This window comes from Berghia stephanieae, unplaced genomic scaffold (genome assembly GCF_034508935.2).
Source record: "Berghia stephanieae isolate SIO BIC M18660-M18661 unplaced genomic scaffold, UCSD_Bste_1.3 scaffold76, whole genome shotgun sequence".
NCBI lineage: Eukaryota > Metazoa > Mollusca > Gastropoda > Nudibranchia > Aeolidiidae > Berghia > Berghia stephanieae.
In genome coordinates, this window is record NW_027629287.1 from 22,547 (window position 1) to 38,998 (window position 16,452).

The 16,452-nt window shown below is 36.9% G+C and overlaps 3 protein-coding genes across 4 annotated transcripts in view; 2 read left to right on the plus strand and 1 right to left on the minus strand.

Annotated features, from left to right (window-relative positions):
* Positions 1–16,442, plus strand: part of LOC144962271 (uncharacterized) — a gene marked incomplete at its 3' end in the record, with an annotated part of 28,535 nt that extends 12,093 nt beyond the window's left edge. The window contains exons 3-6 of the mRNA XM_078895175.1: positions 9,662–9,857; positions 10,784–10,908; positions 15,822–15,968; positions 16,319–16,442. Of these exons, the coding sequence (XP_078751301.1) occupies positions 9,662–9,857; positions 10,784–10,908; positions 15,822–15,968; positions 16,319–16,442 (592 nt within the window). The remainder of the gene's footprint in view (positions 1–9,661; positions 9,858–10,783; positions 10,909–15,821; positions 15,969–16,318) is intronic.
* Positions 737–3,006, minus strand: LOC144962270 (uncharacterized). Its single transcript, XM_078895174.1, has 2 exons — positions 1,990–3,006; positions 737–1,542 (listed from the first exon to the last, which is right to left on the minus strand). Exons 1-2 carry the CDS (start codon positions 2,147–2,149, stop codon positions 737–739), a joined length of 966 nt encoding a protein of 321 aa, XP_078751300.1. The 5' UTR covers positions 2,150–3,006.
* LOC144962272 (uncharacterized) lies at positions 4,390–6,623 on the plus strand. Of its 2 annotated transcripts, XM_078895178.1 has the most exons (3): positions 4,390–4,673; positions 5,105–5,289; positions 5,737–6,623. In XM_078895178.1, the coding sequence occupies exons 2-3, from the start codon at positions 5,130–5,132 to the stop codon at positions 6,336–6,338; spliced, it is 762 nt and encodes a 253-aa protein (XP_078751304.1). In that variant the 5' UTR covers positions 4,390–4,673; positions 5,105–5,129; the 3' UTR covers positions 6,339–6,623. The 2 variants fall into 2 exon arrangements, with proteins under 2 accessions (XP_078751304.1, XP_078751302.1); XM_078895176.1 differs by having other exon boundaries at positions 4,390–5,289.
* Positions 16,443–16,452: the final 10 nt, after the last annotated feature.

Below are 16,452 nucleotides of genomic sequence, written 5' to 3' on the forward strand. Positions count from 1 at the left end.
ATTCCATTCCATCTTTATTATTTCATATGATAATTTCACCCGTCTTGTTGTTTTCGACATTGTCATTCTTCTTGTCAAATGTTCAAAAAGAAGTTCCTTTGCTAACAGTTCGTTGAAATGGCCCCTGTCATTGTATGATTTGGTGTCTTCTGGATGAACAGTCTTGTATAAAATATGGGCTGCCACAGCTGCTGTATCCAGCAAGTTGTAAAACTGGACCATGGGCCATCTTCTTGATTTCCTTTTACAAGAAAAACTGTGGCACATGTAGTCAAATGTGTCGACTCCTCCTTTGGTTTTATTATAATATCTCACCATCACTGGCTTCTTTTTCGTTCCTTGGTCGATGTCAGGAGAATGATGCATCGTACTCAGTACAACAACATGTTTCTTGTGGTTAGATTGTGTGTGCCACAATGCTTGCACCATCTTTGAATAGGAAGGCACTGTCAAATTTCTCAAGTTCTTTTCCTGTCTGAAACGATGATGGTAGAAATGACTTATTTCTCCTGACTGTCCCCACTATTGACAAACCTCTTCTAGACAAGTGCTCTGCTAATTCTAAATCAGTAAAAAAAATTGTCACATGTAACGTTCCTGCCAGTTTTATGGTAAGGATCTACCAGTTCCTTTACAGTCTCCCTCCCAAGGTTTGTTTTCCTTTCTCCATGTTTACCCAGGTACGGTATCATTTGGAGAGGGTAAGCTGTTTTGCTGTCACATATGTGAAAGAGTTTCATCCCATACTTATCTGGCTTGCTCGTAAGTATTGCAAGAATGGGCACCGTCCTCTCCACGGAACAAGCTGTTCATCTATAGTTACGCAGTCTGAGGGAATGTATGAAAGTTGCAAATTCTTGTTGATTTTGTTCATGAGATCCCTAATTGGTGAAAATATATCCCTAACTCGCCTGATAGCATGTGTCCTTTTATCATCAAAGCGCAAGTTGATGCAGAGTTTTACAAATCGTTTCATGCTCATTGTGCATATTGCAACATTGTCTGCCGAAGCTCCTCTCCATATCTTTGCCACTGCTAGAAGACCAAGCTTTCTCGCACCCAAATGAATAAAAAGGCCTAGCAATGCTGTCATTTCTATAACATCTACATTCTTCCACTGCACACCTTCATTTCTTGTTCCTTCTAAGTTTGTCATCTTCACAATATCACTAATTATTTGTGCAGTGAAAATCATCTTAAAGGCTGACACAATTGAATCTATCTTTGCCGGATGTCTTACGTTGGACTTGGGAGGCCTAAAAACATTTCTTGTAGGTGTTCTCCCAACCTGGGACACCGGTACCTTACTCCACATAATATCCCCCTTTTTGCTCAAAACTACATTGCTAGATGCTGGCAATGATACAGAATTACCCAAATGAGTTTCATCACTGTCTTCCTCTTCTTCGTCAACTTCTATTTCTGGGTCTGATTGGTTCAGGATCTCGGGATATTCCTCCCCGTCGCTCCTTTCATCGGATGAGTGTGCATTGTCATCAGCTTCAAGTTCATCATCATCTGGAGTCCAATTGATATCTGGATCTGATGAAAATTGGTGAAATGTATATTATTAGTATTGCTTTTATATTGATCCTTCTCCTCATCATATCCTTTACCCCTTAACGACAAGATTAGGTTTCACCAGAACCAAACTCTAATCTAAGAACATGTGTCAGTTTTGAACTGACTGTTGCAGATTTCACCTAGAGATTAGTTGTGGTGCTGCTCGAGACGCATCACAGTTACATATCTCTAGATGAAAACTGCACACGGTAGAATCGTGATTTAAATGCAATTAAGCCTGACAATCGAAACCTTCAATCATTATTCACACCATTCAGGACATCTATGACATCATCATAATAATAAATCAAGGGAATTTTGAAATAAAATGCAGGATTGATACACTGAAAATTGTACTTCCTCTCGTTATAAAGTAAAATCTGCTATAGTGTCAATGAAAATAAGCACACAAAAAAACCAACTCACCATCTCTGCTTTCTCCCATATCATCCAGTAATTCATCCATATCACCACCAACATCAGATGAAGAACTTGGTTGTTGGGCAACAGGCTGAAGCTCAGTGTATACCAATTCCTCTTGTTCATTGTCGAAGCGCTCAAACAGATTAGTCCTAGAACTTGCCATTTATCTTTATAATCATAAACATGCCCTGCAAGAATAGATAACACATTTCAAGGTTTTAATAAATCTATTAGATCTGGATACAAGCATTTGCAATTTAAAAGATGATGATGATATATGTATTATAAATTATAAAGCATGGATACTAAAGTTTTCCAACAGTTTTTATATGTTTTGACAGAATTGCAATTAATGGTATCAATATGTATTATAAATTATAAAGCATGTGTATACTAATGATTTTCAACAGTTTTTATAGTATAGGGTTTGACAGCATTACAAATAACAATGGTGAGTGACAAAACAATGTAGATCTAGATTATAGCTTTACATTTTTGGGATCTTCATATTTACAGGAATCAGTTAAAGCTTACATTTTGATAAGATCTAGATTTTGTAAAGTATATTAAGTGGTAAAACAAAGCTTAGAATCATACTTTAAAAATGGTATTTACTTACCTAATCAGGATGTTGTTAGATTGAAAGTCAGGTCAGCCTTGTGTTTTGAATGGTGTTAAGAGAAAAGGAGGAATCCAGGAACAGGAAGTGGTGAATAATTCTAATAAGTTGCCAGATAATTTTTGAATATGTTGCCGAATAAGTTGGTGGAGTTTTGTCTCTATTCAGTAATAAGTCAAAATAGTATAAAATGTATAGAAACTAGTGATGTAAAGATGGGGTGCATTTGCACCCCAAAGAGTAAAACAGGAGGTTTCTCTAATTTGCTACTAAAATATTAGGGGGTGCAGTTGCACCCCACAGGATGAAAATCGGAATATTCCTGATTTTTTCTATGTGCCTGTTAGGGGGTGCATCTGCACCCCAAAAGCATAAAATAGGATGCGTTTTCAAGGGGTGAAAATAGGGTTAAAATTTTAAACTTTATTTTTGCCCCTTTGCTGTTTTGGTCACCATCCATCATGGCGTTAATTGTGAACCTATGTTGATAATTTTGGTATCATTTTAAAGGGCACAAAACAAGCTTTCTAGCAGTCAGTATATTTCATTCTTAATTCCTGATTGTATTTCCCAGAAAGCTAATGAAGTAAAATATAAAATTTTGAATTATAAGAATAAGAACTTTTTACATTATGGATATGAAATTTGTGATATCAATACAATACGATATAGCAGCGAAACTGATATTTTCACAAGAAAAAATTATTATCACTTCCTTTATTTACTCTTATTTATGGAAACGGCGACTGCTATCATTCACAGTTCAATTGTTGCATTTATAAATGCAACATATATTAATCATGATGGTTTTGTACTCTGTGAGTAATATCTGTTGAAAAGGTCAAATAATTTTGATTCAAGGCGAGGGAAAATAGCGAAAGATAGCACCTCATACAAGAAGAGTGTATTGACAGCCAGATCTTCCTATTCATCAAATGAAAATAACCACTCCTTGTATGACACTAATAACAGCTGACCCATGGAAAATTCCTCTTCGTTAGCTATCTAGTCATTCTATACCTATGACTTGGACTTGAGTGACCAAAATTTCTGTATACGTTTTTGAAGGGGAAATGATTTAGGGGCATATTTAAAATATTTGCTTTTCATTTCCTGTGAGACAGGGTAGCAAGTACAGTGCAACCCCTGAATAATGACATCGGCCTGGATCGAAAAATTATGTCGTTATCCAGGGTTGTCATCGTTATTCCAGGGTTTTCAAGATGGTGGGATATTGGGATGTGGTGAGACCCATGAATACATAACAGTGCCTGATATGATGGGTCCCAACAATGTTAGAATCTGTATTTCTCTCGTTTACAAAGGGTATACTCTCCAATCTATATTGTCATTGTTTTGATCGTAAATTCAGAAAAGAGAGTGGGGCAGGCACTTATGTTGATAATAACAGGAAACGAAAAGTACCAGAAGACAACAGAGAATAAAATCCTTGCGGCGATTGAGGGCTTGAATCAATGACCTTACTGTTCGACAACTCCGCCTGGCCAAGTGAGGGACTCTATTATATAGTCATCCACCTCATAAAAAGGGGTTTCAAACGTAGTGTCTATCCTGAGTTTTGACTCCCAACTTCTTGAGGTCATGGGTTCAACGCACACAAACTCTGCAAAGTTTATTTTCAAGCCAGCAGCTTTGCTTAACCCTATTTTCACCCCTTGAAAACGCATCCTATTTTATGCTTTTGGGGTGCAGATGCACCCCCTAACAGGCACATAGAAAAAATCAGGAATATTCCGATTTTCATCCTGTGGGTGCAACTGCACCCCCTAATATTTTAGTAGCAAATTAGAGAAACCTCCTGTTTTACTCTTTGGGGTGCAAATGCACCCCATCTTTACATCACTAGTTTCTATACATTTTATACTATTTTGACTTATTACTGAATAGAGACAAAACTCCACCAACTTATTCGGCAACATATTCAAAAATTATCTGGCAACTTATTAGAATTATTCACCACTTCCTGTTCCTGGATTCCTCCTTTTCTCTTAACACCATTCAAAACACAAGGCTGACCTGACTTTCAATCTAACAACATCCTGATTAGGTAAGTAAATACCATTTTTAAAGTATGATTCTAAGCTTTGTTTTACCACTTAATATACTTTACAAAATCTAGATCTTATCAAAATGTAAGCTTTAACTGATTCCTGTAAATATGAAGATCCCAAAAATGTAAAGCTATAATCTAGATCTACATTGTTTTGTCACTCACCATTGTTATTTGTAATGCTGTCAAACCCTATACTATAAAAACTGTTGAAAATCATTAGTATACACATGCTTTATAATTTATAATACATATTGATACCATTAATTGCAATTCTGTCAAAACATATAAAAACTGTTGGAAAACTTTAGTATCCATGCTTTATAATTTATAATACATATATCATCATCATCTTTTAAATTGCAAATGCTTGTATCCAGATCTAATAGATTTATTAAAACCTTGAAATGTGTTATCTATTCTTGCAGGGCATGTTTATGATTATAAAGATAAATGGCAAGTTCTAGGACTAATCTGTTTGAGCGCTTCGACAATGAACAAGAGGAATTGGTATACACTGAGCTTCAGCCTGTTGCCCAACAACCAAGTTCTTCATCTGATGTTGGTGGTGATATGGATGAATTACTGGATGATATGGGAGAAAGCAGAGATGGTGAGTTGGTTTTTTTGTGTGCTTACTTTCATTGACACTATAGCAGATTTTACTTTATAACGAGAGGAAGTACAATTTTCAGTGTATCAATCCTGCATTTTATTTCAAAATTCCCTTGATTTATTATTATGATGATGTCATAGATGTCCTGAATGGTGTGAATAATGATTGAAGGTTTCGATTGTCAGGCTTAATTGCATTTAAATCACGATTCTACCGTGTGCAGTTTTCATCTAGAGATAAGTAACTGTGATGCGTCTCGAGCAGCACCACAACTAATCTCTAGGTGAAATCTGCAACAGTCAGTTCAAAACTGACACATGTTCTTAGATTAGAGTTTGGTTCTGGTGAAACCTAATCTTGTCGTTAAGGGGTAAAGGATATGATGAGGAGAAGGATCAATATAAAAGCAATACTAATAATATACATTTCACCAATTTTCATCAGATCCAGATATCAATTGGACTCCAGATGATGATGAACTTGAAGCTGATGACAATGCACACTCATCCGATGAAAGGAGCGACGGGGAGGAATATCCCGAGATCCTGAACCAATCAGACCCAGAAATAGAAGTTGACGAAGAAGAGGAAGACAGTGATGAAACTCATTTGGGTAATTCTGTATCATTGCCAGCATCTAGCAATGTAGTTTTGAGCAAAAAGGGGGATATTATGTGGAGTAAGGTACCGGTGTCCCAGGTTGGGAGAACACCTACAAGAAATGTTTTTAGGCCTCCCAAGTCCAACGTAAGACATCCGGCAAAGATAGATTCAATTGTGTCAGCCTTTAAGATGATTTTCACTGCACAAATAATTAGTGATATTGTGAAGATGACAAACTTAGAAGGAACAAGAAATGAAGGTGTGCAGTGGAAGAATGTAGATGTTATAGAAATGACAGCATTGCTAGGCCTTTTTATTCATTTGGGTGCGAGAAAGCTTGGTCTTCTAGCAGTGGCAAAGATATGGAGAGGAGCTTCGGCAGACAATGTTGCAATATGCACAATGAGCATGAAACGATTTGTAAAACATCAACTTGCGCTTTGATGATAAAAGGACACATGCTATCAGGCGAGTTAGGGATATATTTTCACCAATTAGGGATCTCATGAACAAAATCAACAAGAATTTGCAACTTTCATACATTCCCTCAGACTGCGTAACTATAGATGAACAGCTTGTTCCGTGGAGAGGACGGTGCCCATTCTTGCAATACTTACCGAGCAAGCCAGATAAGTATGGGATGAAACTCTTTCACATATGTGACAGCAAAACAGCTTACCCTCTCCAAATGATACCGTACCTGGGTAAACATGGAGAAAGGAAAACAAACCTTGGAGGGAGACTGTAAAGGAACTGGTAGATCCTTACCATAAAACTGGCAGGAACGTTACATGTGACAATTATTTTTACTGATTTAGAATTAGCAGAGCACTTGTCTAGAAGAGGTTTGTCAATAGTGGGGACAGTCAGGAGAAATAAGTCATTTCTACCATCATCGTTTCAGACAGGAAAAGAACTTGAGAAATTTGACAGTGCCTTCCTATTCAAAGATGGTGCAAGCATTGTGGCACACAAATCTAACCACAAGAAACATGTTGTTGTACTGAGTACGATGCATCATTCTCCTGACATCGACCAAGGAACGAAAAAGAAGCCAGTGATGGTGAGATATTATAATAAAACCAAAGGAGGAGTCGACACATTTGACTACATGTGCCACAGTTTTTCTTGTAAAAGGAAATCAAGAAGATGGCCCATGGTCCAGTTTTACAACTTGCTGGATACAGCAGCTGTGGCAGCCCATATTTTATACAAGACTGTTCATCCAGAAGACACCAAATCATACAATGACAGGGGCCATTTCAACGAACTGTTAGCAAAGGAACTTCTTTTTGAACATTTGACAAGAAGAATGACAATGTCGAAAACAACAAGACGGGTGAAATTATCATATGAAATAATAAAGATGGAATGGAATCTCAATGATGAAAGAGAATCAGCAACAAGACCTGAGATTGAAGGACAGAGAAAGAGGAAAGCATCAAGCCAAGGAAGATGTGAAATGTGTCCGAGGAAGAAGGACAGAAAAATAAGGGAAACTTGTTCAAAATGTAAGGCATTTGCTTGCAAAGACCACAGTAAAAGCTACAAAGTGTGTGACCATTGTGCAGAATAGATTTGTACAGTGTAAGTATAGGTCGATAGCAAGATTGAGATGGTGAGGAAAATTTTAACAATAAGTATGAGTACATGTCATATGGTATTGTGCTGACAGCGATAGATGACAAGAAATTGGAAATACAATGATTGATGTTTTATTTTGATTTGTTCTACTGTATAGAATTGAGTGTACTGTAGGTACATGTTTGAACCTTTTTGTTTTTAGTTTGAAAGTTTTCAATGAAATTCAATAATTAAACCCACTAATTTGTTTGTTTTTCGATTTCCAAATAAAACGATTGATTGCCTATTGCTAGTCAAAAATATTGTCCTTCATTCTATTTCAAAATTGTGAAAACACAGTGGAACACTGACAAATGACTATATATCTAACAATACAAACATGCTGTACCTACTCACTTATCATCTTGGAAATTACATATGGTGTGCATTAGCAGCATAAAAAAAATATAATTGACAAACTCATATATGACTAAATAAAATAGAGCTTTTATATAGCACGATATCCACCGAGGTGCTCAAAGCGCTTTACAAGGGGTCCCAGACCAACAGCAACACACAACATAAGACGAGACAAGCAGCCTGTTAGGCGCGATACAATTTTGGTGAGGACAAGGACCGGCCAGTGTACTTGGTTTTACACATGAGTGGGGTGGAAAATGTGTGTAAAGACCATTTCCCAAGGAGTCAACTTTGCACCGCCAGAGCGGGATTCGAACCCCTGACCTTCCGATCACGAGTCGTAGCGTCTACCACTACCACTAGACTACAAACCCACACACTATACATGTGTATATATATATATATATATATATATGGATTCAAACTCACGCAGTATAAGAACATTACATACAATCTAACACAAATATATACAGGCAGTTTATAAAAAATGTGGGCCTTCTTTATTGAAAATCACATAAATTACAATTAGTAATGCATAACTTGTGACGATAAGAAGAAATCCATATTTAGCCATGGTCAGAGGCCTATATTTTGGTTATTCTGCCAATTAGGTGTGGGCAACCTTGAGTACATATCAAAAAGTATCTTATTTATAATAATCTACACCAGAAAATGGTAATTTATATGGCCAGTTGCTATTCTACTATAGACAAATACATGGGGTGCATATGCACCCCAAAGGATGAAATAGGAGGTTTCTCGTTATTTTCTCTTTGTTTATTAGGGGTGCAATTGCACCCCAAAAGCGTAAAATCTCAAATTCCATGGGAGGTCTTCTGGTGTGAGTAAACGATGCACGTGAGAGGTGTAAAATTTGGGGAGGTGATTTAAGGGGTCAATTTAGGAAAAGTCACAAAATTTCAGGTTTATAGGTCAAAAATTGTAGATTTTAGAGCCAAAAAACATAGCATTGGGGTGCGTTTGCACCCCAGAGGTGAAAATAGGTTAAGCTCTATTCTCAAAACAAACAAATAACATTGAGACATTGAGTCCGCTCTGACATTGGGGGCGAACATTAAATCAGAAAAGTGAGTGGAGCAAGCACTTAGGTTGATAATAACAGGAAACAAAGTGAGTAGAAAAGTGCCAGAAGACAATAGAGTATAAAAACTTCTGCGGTGAGGGTCGAACCCACGACCCTATTGTTATGACAGCTCTGCCTAGCCAAGAGAGGTACTCTATACATACAGTCGTTGCCATCCACCACTCCAAAAAAATAAAGTGGTATCCAGCTTAATGTTTATCCTGAGTCTGTCTCCTGACTTCTTGAGGTCATGGGTTCAACACACACAAACTCCATGAAGTTTGTTTACAAGCCAGCAGCTATGCTTAAACTCTATCCTCAACATAAATATAAAACATAGAGACGATTGAGATATTGACTAAGCTCCGAGCATTAAATCAGAAAAGTGAGGGGAGCAGGCACTAATGTTGATAATAGCAGAGAACGAAGTGAGTAGAAAAGTGTCAGAAGACAATAGAGACGATGACATGAGACTTGGGTTAGGATTATTGGTTTCATATAGGGCAGTAATCTGAATTTTTCTTTTGTTTTTATACCTTTGGCATTGGGTTCATTGCAGTCTAATACTATTTTGGTGAGAAAAAACTCTAAGGATAATTTTGATATCAAGACAGTAAGTTAAAGTTGTGCTATTTGACGCATGAAAAAAAATGTTAAAATGCCTAGATTGATAATTATTTAACAATTCATTCTTTCTCAGATTGCTGGACAGTTAGAGACAATCAACAGATTGAAACAAGACAACAATTTGTTACAGATCAAACTGCAAGCTTTGAGGAGTGGCTGCTCGGCAACAGACTTCTACCCCCCTTTTGCTGTAGAAGATTCCGAGTTTTTGTCCCTTCACCACACATTCACTTCACTGAAAAACAAAATATCTGCCTGCAGGTTGTTAGGTTTGTCTCATTGTTTATTAAAAAAAAAAAAAACCCTTCCCATTCATCCTTTGTTTTATCATTTGCCATTATTTAGTCAATTGTAACATTCAATTTTTAATTATTTTAAAGATAAGCCCCCGAACTAGAATGCCGGGATTGGGGGATTTTCTCAGAAATTTTCCGCTGATTTTGTTCTGTCAAACATCTTCCTTAAAAGTTCAGGTCATGTGGTGGTTACAGAGAGATAATTACTTATTACAATTATAAGGGGTGTAAAACTTATTTGACTCTTTTTACTTTTGTTTTTACGATGTTTCACAATTCTAATTTATTAGAGATAATTTAGTCTTATTGTAAGATCCATAACCACAGGGGCTTCAGTAACTGAGATAGAACAAATTAAATACAAATACTTTCACTACAACTATACTCTAAAAATGAAATAATCATAGTAATTATAATGATGATGATAATATTAATAACTGCTTTCATCTGTTTCTGTGGGTTAAAAAATGAAAGATAAACCAAAACGTCATCACTTTTAGAATAGTCATAGCTTTATCAAAAAAGTATGGTCAAAGTTAATACTTTTTCCCCATTATTTTGAGCCTTCAAAAACTATTTCTGATATTGAAGCTAGATCACCATTTTTTGTTTTATTTTACATTACTCATTTGATAGAATGTGACGAAAACAGACTTTTTCCCTAGTTTTTCCAAATAACTCATAATTTGAGTATTCTTTTTGGCATCATGGTACTCATTTTACACCAGAGTAAAGTGGGATAATTTGAGTATATAGGGTCTTCTCCAATTACTCAACTTTGCAGCACTCACAGCTGGACTTGAATCTACGACTTACTTATAGGCCATGGGCAGAGTGTCATTAATTATATCATGAGACCAGAAATCCATTTACATAATGTGTAACCAACCCAATTTCAGGTCCTTGTGGTCTGACAGTGTTGAATGTGCAGTCCAAGTCACTGGTGGTCAGCTTCACCTCTGTATGGAAAGACCTCACGCAATCTTATGTGCTTCACATCGCTGACAGCAATGACAGAGTCAAGGTTGGTCGATTTCTTTATCTATCTCAATGCCATTGCCGTTTGCCTCCAAGAATAATGGTGAATTTTTAACAAACTAGTCATTGATTGAATTCTCAGTTTAACCCCCTCCTTACATACCTGCCTACTTTTACGGATCGTCCATAATTGTTACGGAAATTAGGTAACAATTTCGGACATACGGAAAAGGAAGAAATATTACGGATTTTGATTTCACGGCAATTTGGTCGTAGTGTTAGAGAAAAGAAAGAAAATTTATTTTTTTTCTTTTAAGTACCTGCAGTTATCCAAGAAAAGAAAAAAAAGATGTTCCCTTTAAAGTTATAAAGGCTACTGCTCAGTTCACGCCCATGATAGCTTAGTCGATTGCCAGCATGTGATGGTAGAGTTCAAAAACATTTATTTTACGTATAAAAGGTTGTAGATACGCGGTATTTTGTTGTTGTTGCTGTTATTAATTGGTGGAGTATTACTATAATTGTACCATTTATTATTGATGAATTTTGTGTTGGCTACTGATTTTGAAATGTTCAAGTAGACAGGTATGTCTTACCACCCATAGGAAAATCGTCACATTTGTTACGATGCAGCCAACATTTTTCTTATTCTTTTTTCTTTTGTACATCATAATAATATTTGAACAAAAATGTTTGCTATAGTTAAATTAATACTGTGTTGAAGACTTCGTTTAGCGGGGAAAAAAATATGTATAGCAAGAACTAACAGCTTTTGTGTTTGAGTGAAATAAACCTATTTTTGTATAGGTTGGGTGTGAAGTTTTGGGGAAAATCCGTAAAATGGCCGGTAAGGAGAGAGTTAAAAAGTTAATTCTTCTGTACCCACGTCACAATACTTTGCATTGAATGATGGATTTCGGATATAGTGATAAACTGGTAGGAGATTTTACCTTCTGTCTAACCAATTTCATTGTATCTGAAGGAATTCTGCAGTGTTCCCACTCGGTCGGGAAGTCGGGAAATGGTCTTGAATTTTTAAATTTCTTCAAGATCGGGAAAAAAACAGTCTTGAAAATAAAAACGGTCTTGATTTTTCTTGTCTGAGTCAGGAGCTTTCAAATCAGGTGAAGTCATAAACCTGAAGTTTGGTGTCTTATTATTTACTTATTAAGCAGTGATGATAATCTTCCGCGGAATTCCGGATTTTGGGAACTTCTCAGAATTTTTCAGCTGAATTTGCCATGTCAAACATTTTCCTCAAATCCACAAAATCACCATAATGTCTTATGTCATATTTTGACACCTGTGCTCAGCCTCGTGAAATTTGTTGACGGTCCCATCTTTATGACGTCGGGCCAGACACAACGACGCCAGATGTCACAACACAGTTGATACAGAAGACCAGTGGTGTTCTTTGATTAGCTGATGGTTGAAGGGGAAGGATAAATGGGTCTTGATTTTTTTTTTCTCTGATGTAGGTGCCTATTGCCTTTTTAATCTCTCTCTCCTCTCCTCTCTCTCTCTCTCTCTCTCTCTCTCTCTCTCTCTCTCTCTCTCTCTCTCTCTCTCTCTCTCTCTCTCCTCTCTCTCTCTCTCTCTCTATATATATATATATATATATATATATATATATATATATATATATATCCATTAAATAATCTGGTAATACAGAGATACAATAAAGCAATGGTGATTGGCTTAGTTTACTCTTCTTTTTTTTTTCTTTGGACTATGGTTTGAAATTTGAGAGATTCTTTGGTTGTATTTATAAGCTTCATAACCACTAGGTTTCCGTAACAAAGATATTGTAGCCTGCTTTATAATCTAAAAATCAAAAGAAAACAACACTGGCCTTTTATTTGAATATTATTGTAGGCATTTCAAATGTTTTATGAAAAGGACAATTCATTAAATGTTTACAAAAAGTGAATTTATGTCTAATGATAAGAATGGATTTCCACTAGTAGTAATATATTACATAATACGAAGCATTCCTGCTATTTTTACATTTTGCTTGTTTTGAGAGGCCGAAAAATTGTCGTCCTTTTTGATAAATTATTATTAACATCACTGATTAAGCTATGTTAAGTTAACTGCTATTCATCATGCCTGGTGGAACATTCCAAGAGTTCTGGACCAAATATCCAGCTTTCAAAGACTGGTTAAAAAATACTAGCAACAATCTTGAAACATACTGCATATTGTGTAAAAAGACTATTCATATCAAGGCCATGGGAAGGTCTGCTTTGACATCCCACATGCAAGGGAACAATCACAAGTCACTAGCATTGGCTATATCTAGTAGTGACAGGGGGTCGTTACCTAACTTTGTTGCAAAGCCGTCTACTAGCTCTGCGCTTCTGATTCAACATTCAACACAGGCACAGGTGATGCTAAAGCCTTCATCATTAGATAGTTTTGTGTGTTAGTCTGATGTCATTGATGCTGAGATTTGGTGATGTGTGAGAACGGCAATGAAAAACCACTCTGCCAGTTCGAATGAAGACACTGACTTGACTACTTTTACTTCAGTCAATACAAAAATTTAGTTGTGGAGAAACTATTGGTCTTGAAAAAAATTTGGCAGTCTTGAATTTTGAAATGGGTTTTGAGTGGGAACCCTGATTGTGATGATGTAGGCATTCCTGCCAACCCTTCTGTTTTTGACGGAATGATTCCGATTTTCTCTCTTCATTTCTGCCATTCCATTCTCTCTTAAATTCTGATTTTCAATAGTAATGATAAGGATAAGAATGAAGCAGTGATGTCAAAACTCTGGTTTCACCGGAAAAAAAATCAAGTCTGGAGAAAAAATTCTGGTTTACGGGCAACTTATCACAAATTCCGGTGAGGTTAAATTGTTCCAAGGATCCCCCCCCCCCCTTTTTTTTTTTTTTTCCCAGTCACTACTACTACAACCACCACCACCACATCATCATCACTGCCACTACTACTACAACCACCATCACCACATCATCACTACCACTACTAATACAACCACCACCACCACATCATCTTTATTACCACTACTACTGCAACCACCACCACCTCATCATCATCATCACTACCACTACAACTACAACCACCAGCGATCACCACCACATCATTACGACTACAGCAACAACCGTCACCTACCACATCATCATCATTACACTACTACTACAACCACCACCATCACTACCACTACTTCTACAACCACTTCTTGACAACTCCTTGATTTTGATATTGCTGAGAGAAGCTCCTTAAAAACTCATTGAAATTCATTTTAGGAGAAAACTCCTTGATAATTCCTTCTCCTCATCATCATCATTGTCATCACAATTAGTTCTACCACCATTACAACAACCACATTATCGTCACTACAACCTCATCACCATCCCTACTACAACTACTACAATCGCCATCACATCACCATCTCCACACTACTACTACAACAACCACTATCACATCACCATCCCTACCACCACAACAACAACCAGCAGCACATCACCATCCCTACAACCACCACTACTACTACTACTACTACTACTACTAATACAACCACCACACCACCATCCCTATACCACCACTACTACAACAACCATCACATCACAATCCCTACCCTCTCTCTCTCTCTCTCTCTCTCTCTCTCTCTCTCTCTCTCTCTCTCTCTCTCTCTCTCTCTCCTCTCTCTCTCTCTCTCTCTCTCTCTCCTTTTCTTTTCTTCTCTCTTCTCCCCCCCCCCCCCCCATGTATATATTATGTGCACCATATATATATATATAGGTACCTATCTATCTATATATTTATCGGTCTATTAGTCTCTCTTTCTGTCTGAGTGGGGTTCCTGGCCTCTCACAGTGGGCAGGGAGGAATTTACTGTGTCTTCTATCCCCTTATATGCGTTTTCCAATATGCTTTCTGTCTTTGTCTTGGAATGAGATTACTTGGTTTTGTCCTGGCTGAGAGGGAAACAGACAAACTAGAGTTTTGGGAGATGATATTTTTTGTCTTGTACATCATCTCTGTTATGCACTGTATTAATTGTTTGTGTTATATTATAATAATGTGGAAACATATGAGTGTATTACTCTTAGTGGGGACCTGTGCTTGTGTATCGATGAGACTTTTAGGTGATCTCAAACTAAGTAGGCTACACTGCTAGTGTGCTCTTGGAATCTACATCTGTTTCCGATTTGAATGAATTTCCTTTTGTCTTACTTTTTCTTGGGTGCTTTAATTGCTATCCTATTTTCTTCCTTTCTACTGGCGCTGATATGACCTTAATGTGTTGCAAGCGCCGTAAAACCCTCAAAAACAAAAACAGATATCTCTTTCTGTCTTCAAACGCACCCGCACATGCGTGACACACACACACACAGAGACACACTATTCAATTCAATTTAAATGTTTAATGTAATTGCCAATATGAATCATGCGTTAACTTAATATTTACGATTAACAAATAAAACACACATACACACACAAAACAATGTTTTTCAATTTAATCTTTTGTACTATCACTTCATTCACTTTGAGCACACCCTCTCACCTCTCCCCTCTCTCTCCTCCTCTCTCTCTCTCTCTCTCTCTCTCTCTCTCTCTCTCCTCTCTCTCTCTCTGTCACACTCACACAGACACACATAAATACACTTTCTGTCCTTCTGTCAGACAAGCCTAAATCAATATTGTGGATCATATCCATTTCACATCAACCATCAATCGCTCTCTTCACCCACAAGCCCACAACTTATCATCATCAACATCACTGCCACGACTACTACAACCACCACCACCACACCATCATTTCACGAAGCAGCACCACTACTACAACCACCACCACCCATCATCATCACCATCATTTCCACAACCACGGAAAGAACAGGGCAAGGCAGAAAATAAAAGTTTGTTGAGTTTTTTCTGCGAGCAGCTCTTTATTTGGTTATGATTATAATTTTACCATTTCTATCATTTATTCAGGTGGCAGGCACAACAATACCTTACTTCATAGACGTTGGGTCCATAATTTCCGGCAAGGAAGACTTGGACTGGTCCAAGGTCATGGACAAGATTGGATATCATATCAATGCCTACACGCAGAGGTGTTGGGAAGTTGAACATGTACAGGTTAGAATAAAAAAAGGCATCTATTTTAGACCTGCCTAGTACTGCAAAATATTTGTAGAATTATGAATTTTTACTCCAGCTACAGAACCTCAAATTAATTACAGAACTATAAAATAAGCGTTTTTGAATAAATAAATCTTGTCGAAGAGGAAAGCTGAGTTCCTTGGAACCTATATTTAGGACTTTGAGGCATTTTGTTTTATCATGCTGAGGGGAAATAATAAATTAGTAACTAATAAGTGACTTTTTCTTTTTTTCCTTAGAAGAAACAACGAATATTTTTAGATTTACAGTAGGCAACTCTGCTAATTATTTCCTCCGAAGTTTATATAATTTATCACATTTCACAGAGCAAGCACAAAACAGTTTTGGAGCAGATCTCCTTCAATGACCCAATGACTGTTGTAGAAATGGACCTGGCTTTACCTGTAAATAGCAGCAATACTTTACTGAGGGTTAAGCTCCATCTTGTTTGTGATAACAT

Bases quoted from the DNA above. Each gene is read 5' to 3' on its own strand.
- LOC144962270 (XM_078895174.1), bottom strand. From the start codon at position 2,149: ATGGCAAGTTCTAGGACTAATCTGTTTGAGCGCTTCGACAATGAACAA. The intron at 1,543-1,989 runs GTGAGTTGGTTT...AATTTTCATCAG, and splicing joins TATGGGAGAAAGCAGAGATG to ATCCAGATATCAATTGGACT.
- LOC144962272 (XM_078895176.1), top strand. From the start codon at position 5,130: ATGGCAAGTTCTAGGACTAATCTGTTTGAGCGCTTCGACAATGAACAA. The intron at 5,290-5,736 runs GTGAGTTGGTTT...AATTTTCATCAG, and splicing joins TATGGGAGAAAGCAGAGATG to ATCCAGATATCAATTGGACT.